Source organism: Onychostoma macrolepis, chromosome 07 (genome assembly GCF_012432095.1).
Source record: "Onychostoma macrolepis isolate SWU-2019 chromosome 07, ASM1243209v1, whole genome shotgun sequence".
NCBI lineage: Eukaryota > Metazoa > Chordata > Actinopteri > Cypriniformes > Cyprinidae > Onychostoma > Onychostoma macrolepis.
This window is the reverse complement of record NC_081161.1, coordinates 31,832,203-31,855,468: the sequence shown is the minus strand read 5'-3', so window position 1 is coordinate 31,855,468 and position 23,266 is coordinate 31,832,203. Positions and strand designations below refer to the sequence as shown.

General features: G+C 37.0%; 2 protein-coding genes across 3 annotated transcripts in view; both read right to left on the bottom strand.

Annotated features, from left to right (window-relative positions):
* The window catches only part of dennd2b (DENN domain containing 2B), a 50,593-nt gene extending 30,484 nt beyond the window's left edge, over positions 1 to 20,109 (bottom strand). The window contains exons 1-2 of one of the 2 annotated variants that reach the window (XM_058781112.1): positions 19,652 to 20,109; positions 2,320 to 2,415 (exon numbers count right to left, since the gene is read on the bottom strand). In XM_058781112.1, coding sequence (XP_058637095.1) covers positions 2,320 to 2,393 — 74 coding nt within the window. In that variant the 5' untranslated portion in view covers positions 2,394 to 2,415; positions 19,652 to 20,109. Of the gene's footprint in view, positions 1 to 2,319; positions 2,416 to 13,827; positions 14,012 to 19,651 lie in introns of those variants that run through there. The other variant, XM_058781111.1, reaches the window with a different exon arrangement.
* Positions 20,110 to 20,249: 140 nt separating this feature from the next.
* tmem9b (TMEM9 domain family, member B) lies at positions 20,250 to 22,467 on the bottom strand. The gene is made up of 5 exons (XM_058781113.1): positions 22,170 to 22,467; positions 21,839 to 21,930; positions 21,619 to 21,727; positions 21,401 to 21,535; positions 20,250 to 21,235 (listed from the first exon to the last, which is right to left on the bottom strand). The coding sequence occupies exons 1-5, from the start codon at positions 22,266 to 22,268 to the stop codon at positions 21,080 to 21,082; spliced, it is 591 nt and encodes a 196-aa protein (XP_058637096.1). The 5' UTR covers positions 22,269 to 22,467; the 3' UTR covers positions 20,250 to 21,079.
* Positions 22,468 to 23,266: the final 799 nt, after the last annotated feature.

Genomic DNA, 23,266 nt, shown 5'->3' with positions numbered 1-23,266 from the left:
CACATGACTATTTTACTGATGTCCTTTCTACGTTTCTGTGCGTTGATCGTGGTAATATCCTTGCTGTCTATGGAGGGACAGAGAGCTCTCAGATTCTATCGAAAATATCTTTATGTCTTACGGGTTTGGAACGACATGAGGGTGAGTAATTAATGACAGAATTTTCATTTCTGGGTAACTAACCCTAACCTAAATCGGAATATTATATTGATTTTTACAAAAAAAAAATATATATATATATTATGATATCCTTTTCTGTAGTAAATCTTACAGTTGCATTATAAACTCTTATTTCTCAACTGAAACATAAATCTTTACTCATCAAACCCATGCACACAATAGAACCACTTCAGGGAATTAAAGAAACAGATAAAGATAAAGCTGAAGGCCTCTTTGTATTAAATGGTGACAGAAAAATGCCATACTTAAGTCTGACTAATATATCCTGTGTTGAAAAAGAATCTTGAGGTTCAGTCTTTACAATGGATCCCTGGCTTGAGAACAACAGTCTAATCCTGGATAATCAAACGGAAGGGATGGATAGATGCCAAATCTGTCAAAAGGAGATGAAGGATATTGTTTAGGAGGGCAATCTTTGCATCAAAGCTGGTATTTATAGCACAGTTAAACTTCTATCATCTTTGTTCAGATGTTTTCCATAGAATAACACTGCATGTCTAAAAATACCTCCACGACTGCCTGGGCCGCCACTCCAACAAAGCATAAATTATTGTTTCTATAACTGCAATATTAGGCTGATGTAAAATCCTTTGCACAAAAGAAAACATCAGTTTGAGAATTCTTTCATTGAGTCCTCCATGAGTTTGTGTCTGTGGTCTGAGGAGGTTCTCTGAGAAGCCGGACAGAGCCAGTAAAAACAAGGCCAGTTTCGGGGGAAGCCAGCTGGTCTGGCCACACATGGACTGAGTGGGATGCCAGAGCTGGTTTGGCTCTTCCTGGGTCTTGAGGGCAATGTCAACCACAGGCCATTTCCTGTTGGAGAACCGTGCCAGGATGGTGAAACTATGAGGTTCCAGGAACACACATCAAAAGAAATATGTCAAGCCCAGAGCCAGTGGGTTCTCCCCCACAAAAATGTGGATATTTCATCTGTGATTGAGTTATTTTTTCAGCTATTATCTTTGCTATAAAAAGGGCACATTCTCAATGCAAGGCCTACCTACCGCCACCCTCGTCTGACATAAATCTGCTTCTTCAGCATTCTCCTTTGCTTGTGATTTACAACTGAAGCCAAAATATCCATGTCTAGGAAGAGAGGCTAGCAGAAACTATGCCATCATTTTCCCTCCACACAACTTCACATAAATCACTTTTTCACAGTTTCCTTTGGTAAATATCTCTGACATCAGAGAGTGTTCATAGGTAATTATGAAAGTAACTCCTCTCACTCCTCAAGGACTGTCCGTTCTTCACTTGTCCTGATAGCAAATACACAGCCCCAAAAGCCACAAATAGAACAAAGCCACTTTTCTAATCAACTTCCTGCTTTTTCTCATAACCAGGATGTTTACTTTAGCTTTGTATACAACAGTTTGGCTAGTGAAGTACCATTGGACTCAATTATCTATTTCAACTACTCCTCAATTATAGATAAAAGGTCTGGTTATCCTAAGCAATCATTGCCTATAAATATTTATATGATTAATCATTTCTTAAGTCATTTTTAAAATGTAATAACAGATTTCTAAAATTGTATTTTCTCTATAAAACCACACTATAGAGCTGCACATCTAAACAAGAATTACAAAAAAAATCTTTATACAGAGTAAATGTGAATTGGTATAAAAAAAAATATATATGGTCCAGATCTGATACATTGAAATTGCTCTAAAAGTTGATCTAAAAATAGATTTACACCAGTACAGTGCTAAAAAAGACCAAAAATTTATTAAACTAGTTCATTTTTACTATCAGATCATATCATAATAAGTGTTAAGGCCTATTCAAATCAATAACTATAACTTAATTAGTGTCTACACCAACAGAAAATAACATTCTGTTTAAGTGCACACTGACACACACACACCTGCTGCTTTACATGCTCAAGCATCAGGTGGATTCTGATTGGCTATCAGTGTTTTTATTGTTCACAAGCTGCAAAGTGATTCCAACAATATCGTTCCTCTTTATTGTTATCATTACAGCTGTGGTGTGGCCTTTGCCAATCTCATTTCATTAGAAAAAATCCTTAACTTAATAGTTATCATCTCTGGTGTGAATGGGCTTTCTGGGGAAAACAAAAACTGTAAAAGCACAAACAATGGGCAATAACAGCTGACTCATCATCATGACTGATACCTGTCTGAGTTTTCCTGTGGACCTTTAGCCGCTCCTGCTTTTGGTGCAGCTTTGGAGCTCTTGTTGGCAGTCATCTCCCTCTGACGGCCCCCTCACCTGTTTAAAATAAGTTACTTTGGTAAGAAAGTGTGTATCATGACCATTAAAGTTAAGGTACTGAACACTACTGTGCTAACCATTATGCTGATGATGATCTCTCTACAAACAAGACAGGATGTATGAAATGACAAAGACTAAGTATTTTAATTTGACCTGTGAACATATTTAATGAACAGCGTTGATAGAATATGAATAGTGGAAAATCGTTCTTTCTAGTGATTATAAGAAAGGCTACAAAAGGTTTAGACATGGCACACAACATTTGAAATAGATACTTGGCCAAAGAGTCTAACCCATGGATTAACCCTGTCTGGAAAATATGAGTCAAAACACAACAAATATGGACCTTGATCTCTATAAAAGAAGAGCCCTATCATCCCTGTCATGCAAACAAATCCCTGACCCTCACAAAATGTCCCAGACATCCCTAGCATGCTAGCGAGCGGGTTTTGTTTTTAGATGCAGGTAATAAATCCTGTTTAAGATACTGAGGAATAATATATAACACATATCATTCAGAAAAAGAAAATACATGCCAGCTTGAAAACAGATAAAAAGCCCACCTTAGACCCATACTGTATGGGATTTCTGGCAATTTTATTAACTGTCAGGTGAAAATATTGAACTAGATCTATTAGAAAAAGTAAAGGCAATTATTGGTTTTAAGTCTTTTAAGGGTTTTCTTTCCGAGTCCGACCCCCAAGTTTGAGCAATAATAATAGTGATTCTTGCCAAGCACCACTAATAATAGCAACATTAAATTGTGAATTGATTTCTACAATCCCGGAATACGCAGTCAAAAGAACAGCAGCACTACGACCCGAAGGTAATTACAGAGCAGGTTTACATGGCCTGTTAGTATAAGAAAGGTTCTAAAAATCTGTTTGTAGAATCAGAGAGCCATGCCAAATGCCTTTAGTCTATGAAGCAATGTTTGGAGTGTGTTTGTATTAACGTCTGTTTGAATAGAGTAGCCAAGATTAACAGAGCTGAGCTAGTCTCTTGGCTCATTAAATAGTGATTGCTTTTTCCCATGAACATTTGCACCTAAGGACTAAAAAAAGACCCTACTTAACGACAGATATTAGTTTTACAAGCTGGGTCAGGGAGTTGTGGTTTAGGAGCTTTGAGCACATGGGGACTCAGGTTGGTTGTTGAGAAACAGGGGGATGCTTTTTCATTTTGTCAGTTGAAGCCACAACAAGACTCGAAAATCTTTGATGAGCAGTAAATCAGATTTAAAAGGCCATGCTTTGCACAGCAATTCCCCTGAATGATTTGGCAATTCCCTCTTTACTTTTTACATCCCAAAATCTATTAAACATTTTCTGGGATGCATACAAATGAAGCTCAACTGACAGAACTTACAGCATGATGTTGATTTGAACACAATATTTCCCTCTTCTTCAAAAAATAATACACTATTAAAAACAATACATAATTTTAACAAATGAATTCATGTATGCGTTTTTATAAAACTATATATTGTGCTTTTTCAGTCCACCAAAAATTGGTGTTTTAATTACTTCAGTTGTAAGTGTCTCACTGTAACCTAGTTTTTGCTCTCTTTATCTTTTGTGATTATCAACAAATGCAGCTGCCTGAGCCTAAAGTTGCGATATAATGGAAGTAGCGAGAAATCTTTTCTTCCATACTGTGTTGTACATCTGAGTGAAATGGATGATCCAAAAAAAAAAAATGTAGGACATGGTCTTGGATCTATCCATCGGTTGTTGATTTTAAGAAAGGGGCGGGGTTTAAGTGGACAAAATGATTGGAGAAGTCCGACACCAAAGAGAAGTCTGTTGTTTGACACCAAAGATTAAAAGATTTTTTTTTTAAAAACACATATGCATGGATGAATCATTAACAATAAGATCAATAATATGCATTTAATATCCATTTAATGCTGACTTCAATTCTGGTACTAAATCCAGAATTTTCTATTAATATCTCAGATGTTCTCCTCACCACAATCACAGGCTCTTCACACCACCACAACCACTGCAACTACTGTCTTCACACCCAGAGACATCTTAATTAGCCTCTCCTCACAACCACAGTGCCATGTGCATACCACTTGCCACTTCCTCCCATCAAATTAAAGGGCCTCATCAGAGACAGAAGTGGGAAAAATTCATCTTCCACATGCAGAGGGAACACCTCCCATCTTGGCATGCGTTCACTCGTACTGTTGTGTACAGTTTATAAGGAGGTCAATATTACAAGCACTCAAATACAGAGAGGGTTGGGTGTAACTGGGCGCACTGGGGGGCTTGTTTACAGGAAGTTATTGTATGCAGTAGTCAGCCAACCAGCAGCAGAGCTGAAAGCCCAGCAGAGACAGATGAGGGGAGAGACAGCATTCCTTCTGTCAGCCATTTCCTGTTTCGGAGGACTGCAAAGAACATGCATCTTCAATCTAACTGGAGGGCCTTCTAACAGCTCGCTTCTGTACTTACAGTTTATTTTCACTCTTGAATTATTGATGATGTCTTGATGTCTTCTTATTATAATAACTACTGCACTGGCAATGAACAGAGGCTATACACTATTGTTCAAAAGCTTGTGGTCACAGTATTTTTTATTTTAAATACATTAATACTTTTGTTCAGTAAAGACAGTTATCATGTTTCAAATAAATGCTTTTCTTAGAACTGTCTATTTATCAAAATATCCTTAATATTTTTCCTCAAAAATATTAAGCAATAAAACTGTTTTCAACATTGATAATATGTTTAATATTAAAATGTTTTTAAACACCAAATCAGCATATTAGAATGATTTCTGAAGGATCATGTGACACTGAAGACTGGAGAAATGGCTGCTGAAAATTCAGCTTTGCCATTACAAGAATAAACTACATTTTAAAATATATTAAAATAGAAAACAGTTAATTTAAATGGTAATATTTGACAATATTTGTGTTTTTACTGAAAAAATCAATAAAATCTTACTGACCCCAAACTTTGAACAGTAGTGTAGAAAAATGAAAATCTATCTGCTTCAGAACTACCCTAAGGTTAGGGTGACTTTCAATGCAGTGATTAGCATAGAATATTTTCAGCTGAAAACTTCAAATTATTGTTGTTATTACAAAAATCGCTCTAGCTGCAAAAGAACGATAAAATTATGACCAAACATAACTGAAAATGTAAATATTTTCTCTTCTATGACATGGGAGGCACATGTTTTCCGGAAGCTCTTTTTTCCCAACTAGACTGAATATTTTCACTGAGCTGTTGAAAAGGTGAACAGCTGTAAAAATAAAGTCCGCTGAATATGGAACTATATTAGACTATTGAAACATCACTATCATTGCGATTCAGCTCCATTTCATTTACAAACTTCTTCCAAAAAACACAATATAAAATACAGTACCTGAAATTATAATTAAACAAATAGATACTAAAAGGCTTTGGATAAAGAATAGTTGATGCAGTTCAAAAAAGTAAAAGTGATTTCATCATAAAAAAACGAGTTATGGCTTGCAAATTGACTGAGAAGTATAACCTGCTTATGTCAAGAAATACTGGAAAGGAAAAAAGACTTGCTGAGTGTGATTGACAAGCTGATTATTGAAGATGCTGTTCCACATCAGTCTGCTCTGCATGGATGACTGAAAAGAAACAAGGTTTGTTCCAACAATGTATCACTAAAACATTAAATGTAATTACCGAAGCCATGAACTCACAATACCGGCATACATAAGCGTTACGACATATCGCTTTCACAGGAAACAACAGTCATATTTATTTTAGCTTGCTTCCTCAACCTGGCTTCATTAAACATCCATCATTATGATTCAGTACTCCAGTTTCCATGTTTAATATGCTCGGTAACCATGTGACTCTTTCATGATCTGCACAGTGGCACCATTTCAGTAAGAAACAATCATCTCTTTCTCTCAGATATTGATCTACAACAGGAAGAGCAAGAGCTGCTCCCATTTCACTCAGAAAAGGCCAGAAAACCACATAACCTTAATAATTCCTACCGTATACACTGTAAAAGACAATAAATGCTTTATGTTTATTTAGACTTGGACGTAACTAAAATCCTTGGAAGCATAGTTCTTGGATTTCATAGATTCAAAAGATAGAATAACAAGTAATTTACAGAATATTTCCCCAATCACAATCTGCAGAGTCTGTTCGAACAAGCCATTCATGCCATGATTTCAATGGAAATTTCGAATGACTTTTTAACCTTTTTTCAATTTAGGAATTAATGTACCCGATCGGTCTACCAGCAAAACAGTCCAAAAAAAGCTAAACTAAAGGAATGTTCACACCAAGTATGATTACTATAATGATAAAGAAACTATAAATATAATCTAATTCTATGAGAATAGGGAAATCCACACCACAACTATAACAATAATAACACAGTATAACACTATTATTACTGAACAAGGTGCATGTGTCAAGTGCCTGTGTTCACCACACTATCAAATGGAGTTTACTTTGACTACATAGTATGTGATAAACTTTACGCCAAAAAGTAACATGTCCAAATTCACACACAGTATTCAAAAATATTGTGTGAGAAGTATCCGGATGACCTATTACTTCTGCCAAGATTCTATAGTGCATTCAGTGGACACTTTACTAACCCACGAGGCCACAGGAGGCCACAGGAGAGGATTTGTAAATGGCAGTGAAGCGACACAAATGACACTGGTAGGTTACATGACAGTAACTACATGGCAGACGTAGTATGCCCAAATTTCATTCGTACAACCCATATTCATACTATATAGGAAGTACTATTTTAATGGTCACTAGGTAAATTCAAAGTAGCACTTACTCAGACAGTACCCAATTTCGGATGCACCATATTTGTTACATTTGCATCAAATGCCAAGTGCACATTGGGCTAAAAGTACACAATTTATGTTGTAGAAACCAATGAGAAAGTGTCTTTCATAATGTTTAGTGTTTCCCATACATTGATTTATTTGTGGCGGCCCACCATAATATCAACATTGACCGCCACAAATAGATTTTAGAATGGGTAAAATCTTACTTGAGTAGAGCTGAAGTTGACATATGTTGACTGGCTCAGCACATCTCTCTCACATGACAGTGAATGAATTAAAACATTGGCGTGTTTCTCAATACACGTTCCATTGGACACGTCATCAGTCACTTCACGAGTTCACACTTACATATAATAAACTGAGTAAAGGTTTATGCGTATTTGGCGTGCTGTCCAGGGAGAGGGCTCCGAGCTCGGTACTTACCCCCGAGCCCAAGGTACTCCCCCTGTACGGAGAGAGGGGTCCGAGCTCTGCATTTAGCCCGGACCCAGAGCGTTCCCCCATGCTGGGGTAGGAACAGGCTGAAGGTGAGGAGTCGGGGTGGTGGAGGGATGCTGAAAGACTAGAACTGATGGAGGTAAGACTGCTTTGATTATTTATAGGGGTTCTCTCTTGAGCTAATTGGATAGATGGTGTGATTGCTGATGATGAAGTGGCTGCGTTAATTATCTGCGCGTGCTCCTCCCGAAACTTGTTAATAAAACATCACATATGTTACTGACAGAGAAGACGGCTGACCGAGTTTACTAGGACTTCGCGAATGGTTAGTATCATGAACACGGTCACCAGTAGTGTTGTGAAAAATACGGTTATATAGTATAGTATAGTTTTTCCCCATGGTATCAGAATTGGTATTGAATATTGATATTTTTATTATATTGAAGTTATAAATTCCAGTAAGCGTGTAAGTCTGTGGAAAACACTGGATATTAGTTTTCCTCTTAAACCCCATTAGAGATTACCAGGGAACTGATGTTGAACTAGCCTTCTGGGTTGGCCTACAAATGACTGACGTAATGACTGAACAGCTCCACAGCCACAGGGAGGCCACCTCTCTATTAGCAATTTCAGCAACAGAAGAGAGAACATCTTTGTTCAATGTGTCCTTGAACAAAGGGTGGTTAAAAAGTAAGCTCCTTTATCAGTGACTCATACAAACACTATCTGACCAGCTTCCTCGGGTGAGCGACACAGTGAGGAATGTTAAGGGTTCAAGACGAGACCATCGGGCCATGGCCTTGTCAGCGACGACAGGTCAACTGACTAGCAGAGCGGTGCTCTATTCAAAAGGAATGCACTAATATTTGCCCCGTCCATCAAAGCGCATATTCAACACATTAGAGTTTCTGAAAGAGGAGGAATTCTTAAACTGACAGGGAGGGATTCATTTAACGTCAATAAACATGACACCATGGACAGGGTAGATATTTTTCATTACTATAGCACGGAGATCACATAATATTGGGGTTTATTTAAGCTTCGCTCCTTTTGCTGATCATTGACCAAAAAGTTTTTTATTCTCTCTGGAAAAAAAACAACTCGGCCTCATTGAATCTGAATAGCAGAAGTTGACCTGCGTCCAATCAAAATAATTCTGCACAAGATGAAAAGACCTGTGTTTTAATTCTATTTTCCTGTCAATATAGGGTGAATTAGTCTTCTGGGACTTTTTGCACCTTTGACTTCTCCAGTGTATCATGATCAGATCTAAGGTGTCCCAGATTACCCTACATTCGCCACATTGGTCCCCGCTGATCAGCCACTAAGCCTTTAACATCTCTAAAACAAGCAACCACATATTCTCAGCTGTTCCTACACGTCAAAACCCCTAAGAGAAAATGAACATGGTTTTGCATTCACCAGAGACCATTTTGCACCAGAGACGATTACTCTTCCTCCTTTCTTTCCTCATAGCCTGTAAACTCCAAGTCTATGTTGTTATTACCAAATCAGACATGACTGTGTGAAAATGGGGGTTAGATTACAGCATAAATACCACAGGAAAGAGAGACCCCCCTTCCAGGTTCTTAGCTTGCACCGTCATATGGTCCTCATCAGGGTTCTGGCTGAGATTTATATACTGCACGAGGCACGTTAATGCTGCTGTTATCAGCCAAGCACGTTGTGTTTAGATTGAGGCAAGAAAAGATGATCAACGAGTCTGTGGTGTTATGAGGAGTTTTTAAACATGCTCCCACCTGGACGAATCCCTCTGGTACTGCTAATTAAAATTTCCCTGAAAAGTCTGACAGGAAAAAGGAAAAGGCAGAGCATACGAAAGGGGTGTCTTTTGTTTCCTTTTCACTCGGTTTCAATCCCGAGACCACAGAGCCTGTGAATAATGACAGAGGTTTTGTTTCTGTGTTGGGGGGCAGTGGGGTGGAGGGAATTGTTGTACCCTGTCGGGCTGCTTAAACGTCTTTCCTTCTGAGTCTTTCATGAACTGTGGAACTTGGCCTGTCACAGCGCCCAGCAGCTGCACGCTCCCCACACAATACCCACGATTCCTTGCTCCCATAGTGCTGACTGGACAGGCCAGATGGAACCAATTTTTAAGCCCTTTTCAGTCTCTGTCTTCCCTGACTTTCAGCTGTTTACAGTTCTTTCTGTTTTCCAAGTCACTATAGCGAAAGGAGAGATTCACACATCGAGGAAAGTGCATAATGTTGCTCACAAAGTGAAATGTGGAAATCTGAAAATAAGTGGCAAAGAAAATCTAGTTTGATTTATTTATGAATTTCAATCGAGCGTGAATTCAAAATCATATTGGTATCCTAACATTCAACTATGCACACACTAAAAATAGAAATGTGTATATGGAAACAAGTGTCCATTCAATTCAAAAGACTGAAAGCTGTCATTTTCCATAAACAATTTAGTACACCATACTTATCAGGATTTACAGAGTAAATATTGTGCTTTATCAGGCAGACTGAAGACAGAACAGTTGCTCACAATGTGCTATAAAACCTTATAGAGCTCCTATGAAATCCCAGTTGTGGCAAATATTATTTTAAAGGGATAGTTCATCTCAAAATCTTTCATTATTTGCTCTTATTTTCTTTCCCTCATGTGGTTTCAAACCTGTTTACAGTTTCTTTTGTGCAGCACAAAAAACAAAGAGATTCTTAGCGCATATCTTCTTCATAGAACAGTTCAAAGTTATCATAGTTTACAAAAAACAAGACAAATCCAAAAGTAGCATAGCCTACATGATTCATGTACTATATTTCAAGCCATACCATACTTATAGACATAAGAAATAGATAGAAATAAAAAGTCAAGATGAAATGGAAGTAGTGACAAATTTTTTCTTATGTATTTTGATGTACATTCAAGTGAAGCAAATAATCAAAACAAGGGGTAGGATAAGGTAAGGTTCTATCCATTGGTTGTTAATTGGATTTTGAGATGTGGCCACTGCACTCAAAAATTAATTCCAACTTGCAGCTGATTTTAAACAGACTAGCAAGATGAGTTTATGCAGAGTAAACGATTAAAAGTCCAGCATATGTCTCCAGAGCAAAGTCTGTTGAGTTATGACAATGTGATTGTAAACACTGAAAGGTAAAAATAAATAAGTCGTTGGAAGTCAAATATAAGTCGTTGTAAATGTATCTCGTTGTAAGTTGTAAGCCGCTTTGGATAAAAACGTCTGCTAAATTACTAAATGTAAATGTAAATAAATAAAAATAACACATAAATGACTTGTTGACAATGAGATCTATAATATGCATTTATAAAAGAGACATGGTAAATTTTCATTTCATACTGACTTCAAACTGTTATGATCATCTTCCCTTCTGCCAAAGCTCTAAAATCACAATTATTTGTGACTGTGCTCAAATTCAAACAAGATTTTAACATCATTGACTCTAAAATGTCATTGGCTCTCTTGTTGTAGTCAAATGTGATGCACCAGTTCCAACGTGCGAAATAATGAAATCTGCCAGACGCAGCAGAAGGGAATCGCTTCAGAGAGTAACAAACTATATTTCAATCTGTTCTCAGATGTCAAAAGACCGGGGTCAGTAAAATGAATGTTTTTATTAAGGGAAAAAGATTAAACTGATCAAAAGTGACAGTAAATATATAAGGTTAAAAAAATCTATTTCAATAAATGTACGTTCTTATTAACTTTCTACTCATTAAAGAATACTGAAAAAAAAGTGTATCACAGTTCCCACAAAAATATCAAGCAGCACTGAAAATAGATAATAATAATAAATGTTTCTTGAGCACCAATTCAGCATATGTGAATGATTTCTGAAGGATCATGTGACACTGAAAACAGCAATGGCTGCTGAAAATTCAGCTTTGCGATTTTAAAATTATATATAAAAATATCAAATGGTTATTTTAAATTGTGATAATATTTCACAATATTTTTTATTATTAAAAAACTGCAACCTCTGTGAACATAATAGACTTCCACTGACTACAAAAACATTTAAAAAGCCTTATCAACCCCATGCATTTGATTGGTAGTAGTTGTATGGACCACTGGAGAGCCTGACAGATATGGCCACTACAAAGAGTTACACAAAGAAACTTCTAATTGTCTCATTTTGTGTTACATGAAAAAACACACACAAAGCCAAGTTAATGGTAACAGTATTTTCATTTTTTTGGGTGAACTATTCCTTTACACACCAAGCCATTTGAGTCATAAGGAAATCAGACTTGTACATGTTGAGGCATCAGACTTGCATCACAGCCTATTGTGTTTGGTAGTTTACAGTGTATCATACAGATTTGAGGGATATTACACAACAAGAAGACAAAAAGCTTACCACTGACTCATGTAAACCTAGTATAATCCCTAGTCTTGTCAGATTGACAGGTGACATGCGCTGTTTCTGTGTAATACCAATGACACACAACATTTACACCAAGTTCCTTGATATGACTGCCCACCCTAGACTGAAGAAGTTATTCAAGGGCAGCTATAATAAAATCACTCCTTAGACCTGGGATGATAAATGTTTTATTAAAGCCTAGATATAACACATTTTGAAGCACATCATGTAATCTTAAGGTCAGCTATCTATTAAAGCAAGTCGCAACTTGTTTCCTTTTAAAAGTGTCTGAAAATTACAGGTGTGTCAGAAAAAAAAAACACAATGCACAATCCCTTAAAGGCAATGATGTCCATTCAGTGCACCACACTGAAAAGGATTTTACCAGTTCAATTGTTCTTTTGTTATAGTCATGTTTGCTGTCATGCATGAATCGCTTCCACGTTCTTAGAAAAAAAAAATGCAATCACACACTAAAACAATTACTATTATCAAGCTACTAAATTTAACAATGAAAGAGCATGATGAAAACCGTTCTACATCTCGATGAAAAGTCAATAAACAGAATCTGGGAAGAAAAAAAGCATAAATACGCAAGTAGTACGTAGCACGTAATACTGTTTGACACAAGATTCAGTGGAAATAAGAGTCCTTGCATCACTGTTATTTCAGCTGACACAGTGTGCTCACAAAACCACATTCACTGTGGAATGACAAGCTATGGATCAGCTAGAGCTTAACCTTATGAAAAGGTTTGTTACACATTATGATGGTGGCTGTCTATTTTGTTCAAGGTTTGGTGACATCCCACCCTGATCCATATTGCGCAAGCACTGGACAGAGAACAGAGCGGCTCCCATGATTGAGCTGACAATCCAGACCAATGAGAAGGAAGGGTCATTGTTCCAATAGCACAATAGACAGTCTGTTCAGAAAGTTCAGAAAAAAGAGCCTGCAGCTGCAGTAGCTGCCAAAGCTGAAAGCAGGGGGCACTGTATACTTGAACAGTGATCATGTAACCTTCATGTGTACATGCCTGTGGGTGTGTGTGCACAAATAAGTGCATGATTTTAGTGGAAACAATAGTGGAAATGTCCCTTTATCCACTGTCAATCCTTGCTCATTCATCGTTTACATTTTACATTTATGCAACACGCAGATGCGTTTATGCAAAGTGGATTACACTGCTTTCAAAGCATTGTTTTTAATTAATGTATCATTCCCTGGGAATCGAACCCATAACCTTGGCGCTGCTAATGCCATGCTCAACAACAACTGCTTTGGCCACTAAACCAATCCATAAACATTTTGTGCTCTATCAGAGAAAGATATAAACCAGACTTGACCTTGGCTGTTCCTCAAATAGAATAGAACTAAAAAAACGACAGCCTATTACACGATTGAGTTAACAGACAAGATTCATATGAGTTGGGAAATTACCAAATAAGGTAAAAACATATGGCTTTGTACAGTTAAACATTTTTAACCACATTCGAACAAAAAGTCATGTTCTGAGCAACATTTACATATAAAACATCTACTATTCATTTTGGCTGTGCCTCCAAAGCGAGTGAGCTGCCTAACTAGACTAGATATTTGGACGTCATGTTTGTGAGCATTCTGAGGAATCACGAACGTTCCGAATTATAAGCCTTTTTGTTCCATGATGCTCAAAAATGCTTTCCAGCAAGCAAAGCTCACTGGGGTTTTGACACAGCCTTTGTTTGCGATTGACTGTGCTCATTTCCACACAATGTAACCCCCGCTAGAATTAGATAAAAGTTTTACCTGAAAGAAACGTCCCGCTGTTCGTGCCATTTTGTTCAGGGTCTCATAAAAACACTCGTAGCGATTGCAAAAACTCATCGATTTGCCGGTAATACCTGGAACTTTTCCCTAAACTTCCAGGCATGTCCTTTCAAGCGGGGTAAATCCCTCCCTACTTGAGAACTCTCTCTGGCAGAAGGCTGAGCTAGTCGCCATGGAGACGGATTGTTTTGCCCCCCCACTCGCCTCTCCACGTTCTCGCGCTCCCACACGAAACTAAACAGGCTCTTCTTCTCACATGAGCCACATGGATTTGAACTTTACACTGTATGTTACAATGGCAAATTAAGCGAGGTTAAAATAAGTGCCTTTCACATTTCACACATAACTATTTTGCCTGATGGTTCCGTCATCCTTCCCCAGGAAAAAACAGGCCAGAAGAGCTCCTTATTTGAACAGGAATAAAAAGCCCATCGTACAAAGCGGTCTCCCAGGACACCGAAGAAGTAGTTGAGGGGGCTCGCAGAGGGCGAATCGTAATCACATGCTATTCCGCTCTACCTCTATGTAAACACATCTGCAAACGCGCGCGAATCTCGATACGTAACGAAAAACACATTAACGGTGACTGCAAAAAGCGGATGAGCTCTTAATAATTGCCACAGAATAAACGACTGAAAGGGACAATAAATACTGTACAACACACTATCATATCATATCAATAAAAGCAGTGAGCGATAAAATGTTAACACAATAACGATCTGCATAATTTTGAATGTTAATAAGGTTTGCTTTCTCGCGACGACCAGCATTTCTACGAAAATCTGCTCTTTTAGTTATCGAACATTCTGAATGATTTATTACACAAATGATTTCTGGATTACTTTAAGTTATAGGCCTATAGCCTACACATTTAATTTTTCCCCACCTAGCCTATTTTTACTTATGTTTGACCTTTTTTGCTTTTGCAAGCTTTTGTTGCACTAAAATATAGATTTACAGACATTGTTGGTTGTTATGAAATGTCGAGCAGTGTCCTTCAGTGTCACATGATTGCAGTGGTTGTATGGATGATTTAATATTATGACATTTTGTACACTGGCAGGGCTCATTTTCATGATCTTGCTGAAGGCAAACCCACAGGCTCACAATGAGAAAAGGTAATGTGTAGAATACTTGCTGTAGTGAGCAACATTTATTGATTTGTTTTCTTGCTGCTATGGATTTCATTTCTAATGACTGCAGCTTGTTTAGAGCAATTTTACAAAGAGCGTCTTTTGAATTGAAAGCGAACACAAATTCTGTTTAATTTAAGGTAAAGAATAAATAATTTCAGAGTGTATTCAGAGTTCAGTATCTTAGACTGCTAAGATATCTGTGATTTACCATTACCCATATGCCACAGACATCTTCAGTTTCTCAGCAGCAGAGTACAAGCATAACACATTGCTAACAGCTGTATAAACTGTGGTAAGCAATCACATGTATGTGAAGCATAAGTTCAAGAACAAACAGACAAAGAGCCTTTGAAAGTGTACTTGGAGTGAAGATCCAGCCACTTGCCTCTGAATATGCACAAATTCTCATTTAGCTCAGATTCTTAAGCAATGGATGATGATGGGCATTTTTGTAGCCACAAAGCTGTAAGCAAAGGTATTTCTACCTTATGAATAATTGTATGATAAGTTGTATGATAGTTGTATGATAAGTTTGTGACAAAAAACAAAACAAAACAAAACAGCTGTTGAGTGTTAAGTTGACAGGAAGGAAAAGTTTGTCAAACTATCAAAACTAAACTCCAATACTTTATGGCTTTAGATGTTAGGAATATCTACGGAACAAACCAAGCCTGTCAACTTTTTTAATCTTAGTGCTAACTGGAGAAAAATAATAGAATGTCAGAACATTTCGAGCAATCTGAAAACCAAACCTCCAAGTTATCCAAGTCTGTCATGAGCCAGTCTAATATTAAAATCCCGCTTTCAATAGATGAAGTTTGACGCATTAAAAAGTCTCTGTTGGATTGAAACTTGCGCAAATAAGCAACCTGCTGCCAAATAAGCAACCGCAATAATAAGCAGGGATCTGTGGTTGACAAAAGCTTTAGGATGACAACATGTTCATAACGTACTCTGGAACTCTTTCAAATTGTACCAATACCTCAGCAGAAATGTGGTTTCTGGTGTTGGAACGTGATGTGGGAGTCTTTCTCAAATCTGTATTAAATTGCTTAGATAATAGCTCAGGGACAGTTATACCACAGATCAGGGTTCCAAGAACAGTCATTCACTCCAGGTGTTATTTAGAGGGAACTAATGCAAGAAGCTCGAGGAAAAGTAGTGTTGGGTCAGTCTTAATAATAAGAACAATATAGAAATGTATTTTTGTGGCAAAACCTTGAGAGACTTGTACAATAAAGCTGCTGTGTTTCTATTGCAAAACCCTGTTATGACTCAGACAGATGAAATTTGGTATACTATTATATATTAAGGTCAAATCCTAGTTTGTCATGTTACTCTCACGTTGCAAGCGAGCATTTGCTATATTTAACCTTGCATCCTGATTTTGAGCAGCCCATGTCAAGAACACATTAGAGGCCCAGACTAAACATCTCCCATGGTAGAGGATGCCTGTTAGGGTGATCATGACACTAAAATATCCAACTGAAAGTGTTTGCTAGAAATGGACTAATCTAAAAGCCAAACATCCCTTTTTCTAATCATTGCTGTCTAAGTGTTGACCCAATCGAAACATAATGCATTCTCAATATGGTCTCTGGATAACCAAGCTCAGCAGTGGGAACCACAACATTGGGCTTAATTCTGTTGTTTTGAGCAGAAAAACATCTACAACTTCTCCGCATGGGCTTTGTTTTTAATCGGTTGGCAGCATATAACAACTCCACAAATTCCATGTAAGTGTGTCCAGCACATAATAATATTCTAATAAATCCTCATAGCAGCACTTGACGGTTAAGGACTGTGATAAATACTTTAGATGCATTCCCCTGGGGTATCCCATAATCCCTGTGATTGCAATTACAGAAGTCTCAATGGGCCTTTGGTCTTTTCTCAGAGGAAGTTGGTGAAATATGCGGCTGTATTCTTCTGAGGATCTTTTTTTAGCATTAAGAACATTTGAACTTGTCTGCCTGCTACATATTAACTTAAAGATTCATATTTAACCAAGTTTATACTACTAATGATTGAGTTAGTTTCATTCTGTTGTTTTTAACAAATTTCTAACACTACAAACTACTAGGGCCTTGCACCTTTCAACCGTTATACATTGAGTTTAAAGTTGACTACCAGTGGATTGCCTGTAGTGAATGGGTGTCGTCAGAATGAGTCCAAACAGCTGATAAAAACATCGCGATATGATTCCAGTCCATCAATTAATGTCTTGTGAAGCCAAAAGCTGCATGTTTGTAAGAAACAAATCCATTATTAAGGCTTTTACATTTTTAAAACCTTAGTTCTGGCCTAAATACGAGTCCATAATGCATAATAATGCCTCCTCCAGTGAAATGTCCATCTCCTGTTGTCCTCTCACATCAAAATGCATTGGCATATTTGTCTAGAAATGGATTGTTTACGCTTATAAATGGTGACTGACCTGTGCATATTTCTCACCTGATTAAGACCAGACTTTTTTTTTTACTGAAGAAAGCAATACTGTGGATAGATGACTCATATTTTTACGTTAAGACATCTTAATGATGGATCTGTTTCTTACAAACACACAGATTTCACTTCACAAGACATTAATTGATGTACGTGAAGTTTTGTGGATTACTTGTGAATTATTGTGATGTTTTTATCAGCTCTATGAACTCACATTAGAACGGCACCCATTCACTGCAGAGGATCCATTGGTGATATACATCTTGGATGGTCTGATGGTGGGTAAATGTTCAGCAGATTTTCTTTCTTTCTTTTTTTTGGGGGGAGTGAACTACTCCTTTTACATGTTACATTGCCATGATGGAAAACATAATAACTGTTTGGTTTTTAGGGTATTTCCTTTCATCTGATTTGTCATTTTCAAATACACTTACTTTTCCACTGCCAAGTCAATTACAAGTCAAAAAGTACAATTTACACCTGTTAAAGTAGTTAGGTGCATGAGAAACATTATGCCAGACTCATTAAATAGTTTCCTCTTCCTTGAACACATTTGTAAGGGCTACATCAGTCATGTTTAGCAAAACCCACAAAATCTCCAAAATACAACAGTATCTGTTTCCAACAGCCCTGAATGTTCACCACACCCTTACCACAAAATATTCCTGTCACAATCATTCTGTTCAGGCATTTAACAATACAAAGCAGAATATTGTATTCAATATTCAAGTTATACTAGGATAATGCTCAAAATATGGGAAAATGTTTTTTTTAATTTTTATTATTATGGGTCATTCTACAAAACTGAAGCCATTAGTGTTCACAATGTAACCTACATAGGTGTATAAATTAATTTAACAATAAATAACTGATGCAAGATAAAATAATCACTGAAACAAAATGTCTTAATTATAGACATAGTATAGTTTAGAGTGTTACTTTAGGAGAAGTTTGGTCTTCAAACTTCTCCTTGATGTAGTTTTATAACCAAAATACATGAAAATGAAAGATAGCATTTTGGAACTTGAGCACAAGCATGTCAACCCAATTACCATCAACTCAGTTACCTTTCTGAAAGCATAATTGCATCATTTAGCTTGAGATAATAACACTTAAACACATAATGTGCCTGACAAAATGTTTAAAAATGTGCATATATTTTGACATCAATATGAACCATTGTTTCCAGAGTTTCTTGCAATGTCGCAACGACAGAATTACATTTTTAACAAGAGCAAGGGCACACCAAAAAGAAACATTCAAGATAGATATGTCAAGGAACCATGATAAGCCAATGGGAAAGGACAGACAGCCTTGAGGGAGGCAGAGACACACTCAGAAAGAAAGAGCTGTGGTTTGTGCCCTAATCATTTCCCACACTGTGGCCCTGGGGGACAGGCAACCAGATGATGGGGTTATTTACCACAGAGATAAGAAAGAGTGCAAAAACAGTGAACTGTTGCTGTTAGTCTGAAGTCAGACTGAAAACGTAATCTAAATTTTAGATAGGCCTATTACCAGCAATAGCTCAACTCAGAATAAACTCAACCAATGAGCACAAAAGAATTTGTTGTAAAAATACATATTTATATTCTGATTAAATATAACAATTGCTTTTAATTTCTTTTCATACTGTCATAATGATAATTATAAGAAACTAGGAATTATAAGACCAAGAAGCATCCATCAGTTTTCTCAGTGATTTTAGGTTTAAGAGCGCCTCCTTGTTTCAGGTTCACAGTAAAACACCACAGAAGAGTTTACGAGTCTCCAATGCACACACAATCCATCCTGATTATTAGGCTACTGTCATCCACTGCTCTCATAGCCGTGTTTATTATACCTCATATAATGAAGGAAATTTTCTTTCCCGTTCACAGTTTTAGCGACTTTCAAAATACATTCGAGGCTCAATCCATTTTAATTGCTCATATCCAAACGCATGCAAACTTTTCTGTTATGCTGTTATTATTAACCTATTATTTAGCTTTTACTCTTATTTATATTTTTTCTGTTACGCTTTTATTTATGTTTCTACAGACAACTTGGGTCATTTAAAATCCTCTGTAGCATTATTACCATCAATTGTAGAGATTTATATATATATATATATATATATATATATATATATATACACACACACATACATCTATGCACAAAACAAGAAGCTCAAAAGAGTTGGAGCAGCGAACATAAAGACAGTCAGATAAAAAAATCCCTACCTTCTGTGGGTAAGTGACGCTTGTGTTGTCAAGGTTACTTTTTCACATATCCATGCTGTGTAATAAGTTAGTTTTCAGTGGAGTGCGTTCTGATTGCGCGCTGATCTATCTGTCCCAGTGTTTTTGGCTGGGAGGAGGAGGAGGAGGAGGAGGAGGGAGCGCAGGAAATGATGAGAACCGTTATGTGAGAAATGTGATATGCATATGTTAAACTATTTGACGTTGTCTAGTTCGTTTATGATGTAAATAATGAAGGGCAAACTAACACGTTCAGGTTTTCAGTAAAAGACTTTAAATAAACAGTTCACTGTTTTTGATGTTAAAAGTGGTGTATGAGTAGGATATACGGTCACTGGATATTTGAGAGAATTCTCTTACTAATTACAAGTAGTCGGCTCAATTTTATAATCGTTTTTATTTTTTATAACGTAGCACGTTTAATTACGCATAAATCTGACTCTGTTCTTCGACGCTAATGCAAAAAAAGCCTGTTTGGAAACAGCGCCTCCTGGGGATTAAGAATGCTATTACCATTAACCGAAACTGCGTCATTTGAGCCGCGGTTATTACCGGAACAAACAGAGACGAGAAACCGGAATTCACATATTAACAAAACTGTAATATAAATCAAAAGGTCAGAACAGCTCTCTTTGTTAAATCGTGTACCTGAACATTTCAATTATTATATATACAGATCGTAACGACAAAGAATAAAATTCTGATACCATCAAAGCATGTACCTCATGAATACTGTCCTTAAAAAAAACAACAACAACAAAAGGAACTGTTGTACACCATCATGAATCTAAATCTACACCCAAATAGAGAAGAACTGAATTGAGAAGTTAGTCGAACAGCATATCATTTGGGGACAACGACAAAACATTCACTTCTTATTATTATTTACATATAATAGTTGACAGGAAACTGCAAGGTAAGAAAGAGAAGAGTAAGAAGAGAGAAGAGGGGGTAATTTTACACTGTACAATAAGACTGGAAATTAATATTTTGAGTTTAGTTACAATTTTGAAATTTCTATAAAAAGATTTCATGAATAAATGCATCACGCTAATTTTATGAGGAAATTGGCACTTCTATCCCCACATCAAGTTCAGTGTGACTGGACTGCAGAAGAAGTAAACCTTTTTTTTTTTTTTTTGCTAATTTTAGAGTGCATGATTTCAAAATGCAAGAACACAGTGATAATTAATGCAAACCGTCTGTATCGAGCAAACTCTAATAATAAACAAGGTTTAGTCGCACACATTGGTCAAGATGACAAACCTACACATCAAAAAGAAATGAACACACTGGAGTCACTGGGGGTTGCTCAGGCAGACCAATGAGATGGGTCGGACATCATGGAGAAGACCCCGCCTTTAGCACAGTACCAGAGCCCACGGATAACAGTCCAGACTGTGAAGGCTTTTAGCTAAGCACCACGTGGCGGTCGAAGACAGATTTGCGCTGTTCTTGGACCTGCCTCTTCCAGCGCTGCTGAGCGTGCTCCACTTTGTTTAGCATGTTAGAGCGAGAGCGAGAACGGGAAAGCACGTCATGGGCGTTGGCGAAGGGCTGCTGGTCCTATAGCAGCAGAGTATAATGTTAGCACGACTATCTTTAATGACACAAAGATCTACTGGATCTATAAAAGCATCTTATTCCTTTACACAGACTTTTCATCCAAACTACCAATATTTACAACTTATATCAAATCTTGTATCCATAGAGATGTAGCAAAACACTTACCCCAACATCATCATCACTCTGAATGAGCTGTGAATGGCCAAACAGCCTTCTCTTCAATATAGGCTCCAACAATGTCAGATAGACCATATACAACAACAGAAGACCCAGAATAGACAGATATGCTATAATGGTGCCCTGTAAAAGAGAGAAAGATTATTGCTCTAATATTTAAGCTTATTTTAAGTTGTCATATTACCATATAAAGACATTGAACTTACTTTGATGGTTCCAGAGCTCCTTTCTTCATATTTGCATTCACAGCGTAAACAGTATGCCTCCACATCTTTGCCTTCAACAGGCATCGGCTCCACCACATGAAGGCAATTACTGTGCAAATGATTGCATTTGAGATGTTATGGATCAGCGAATAGAGAGTCATGGGGTTAGTTTATTACAGAAGTTACTGTAGACTCGTATTAAGACTAGTAATTCATTTACCAGTCCTTCAAGGAAACATTTTGATTGTAGATCTGCCCAGCAATTTCCTTATAAGGTGGACAGATACATTTGCACCTGATGTCTTCTGAATTCTGTGAAGAGTGACCAAAGATACACAAGGTCATATAAACCAATGAAGTTCACCATACTTTGGTCAGTTTAGAATCCACCCGATATTGTTTACGCATTACGCATTATCTTTTATTTCGCAGAAAGACTGAACATGCTAACGGCTAGTTAGCACTGCCAACAACACAACAGGTTCACAACTAACATTACACAAAGTATATCGTTTATGTATTAAAACACAGTGATAAATATCATGTTTTACCTTAGCTTCTGATGTTTGTGCGGATAATATCAGCAGAAAACACATTAGCGATGAAAATGTCAACAGATTGACAGCGACTCTTGAGGTCAATCGATACATCTTTTCGCTTCCGCTTAAGACAGCGTCGTCAAATATTGAAGAGAGATGTACCAGAATAACGAGTAGATATTACATTAGCAACGCATGCAGTGGCAAGAACTCTTTTGGTCCAAATAAACGTCAACAAAACAAAGCGTGAGGGCTGGACACTGTTTGACACATCAGCTGACCATCAGCAGCCGGTCCGTGCTTTATCTCTTCCCTCCGGAAACACGTGGGTGGGAACCATTCTTCCGTAAAACTGAACGGCGTTCAGCTCTGTTCAAAAAATTATAAATTGATCAGTTACAGTCATTTATTTTAACTTATTTGAATTCACAGCCTATTTTAACCTGTTTATAGGTCATTTTTCTTTTTATTCGTAAAACAAGGTTATTTTTCAGATTTATAGAATGATAACGAGAGATCTTCTCTTCAAAACATAAAAATATAATATGTCAGCAAAACAAACGTTTTGAACATGGCTTTATCAAATGTTCAGATTTATGTTCTGGAAAGGTATGCAAATTAGTGCATATTTAATTAGATAATGCCTGGATTTCCATATTTTAACATAACATTTGTGACCCTGGACCACAAAACCAGTCTTAAGTGTCAATTTTTCGAAATTGAGATTTATGCATCATCTGAAAGCTGAATAAATAACCATATGATGTATGGTTTGTTAGGATCGGACAATATTTGGCTGAGATACAACTATTTGAAAATCTGGAATCCGAGGCTGCAAAAAAATCAAAATATTGAGAAAATCGCCTTTAAAGTTGTCCAAATGAATTCTTAGCAATGCATATTACTAATCAAAAATGACGTTTTGATATATTTACAGTAGTAAATTTACAAAATATCTTCATGGAATATGATCTTTACTTAATATACTAATGATTTTTGGCATAAAAGAAAAATCTATAATTTTGGAGTGTTTTTGGCTATTGCTACAAATATACCCCAGCGACTTCAGACTGGTTTTGTGGTCCAGGGTCACATTTTAGAAAATATTT

What these genes read in the sequence shown, in the direction of transcription:
- tmem9b (XM_058781113.1), bottom strand. Translation starts at nt 22,268, where the DNA reads ATGTATCGATTGACCTCAAGAGTCGCTGTCAATCTGTTGACATTTTCA. An exon ending in CACAAACATCAGAAGCTAAG is followed by an intron (nt 21,931 to 22,169) that starts GTAAAACATGAT and finishes CACTCTTCACAG; the next exon opens with AATTCAGAAGACATCAGGTG. An exon ending in AATGTTTCCTTGAAGGACTG is followed by an intron (nt 21,728 to 21,838) that starts GTAAATGAATTA and finishes TCATTTGCACAG; the next exon opens with TAATTGCCTTCATGTGGTGG.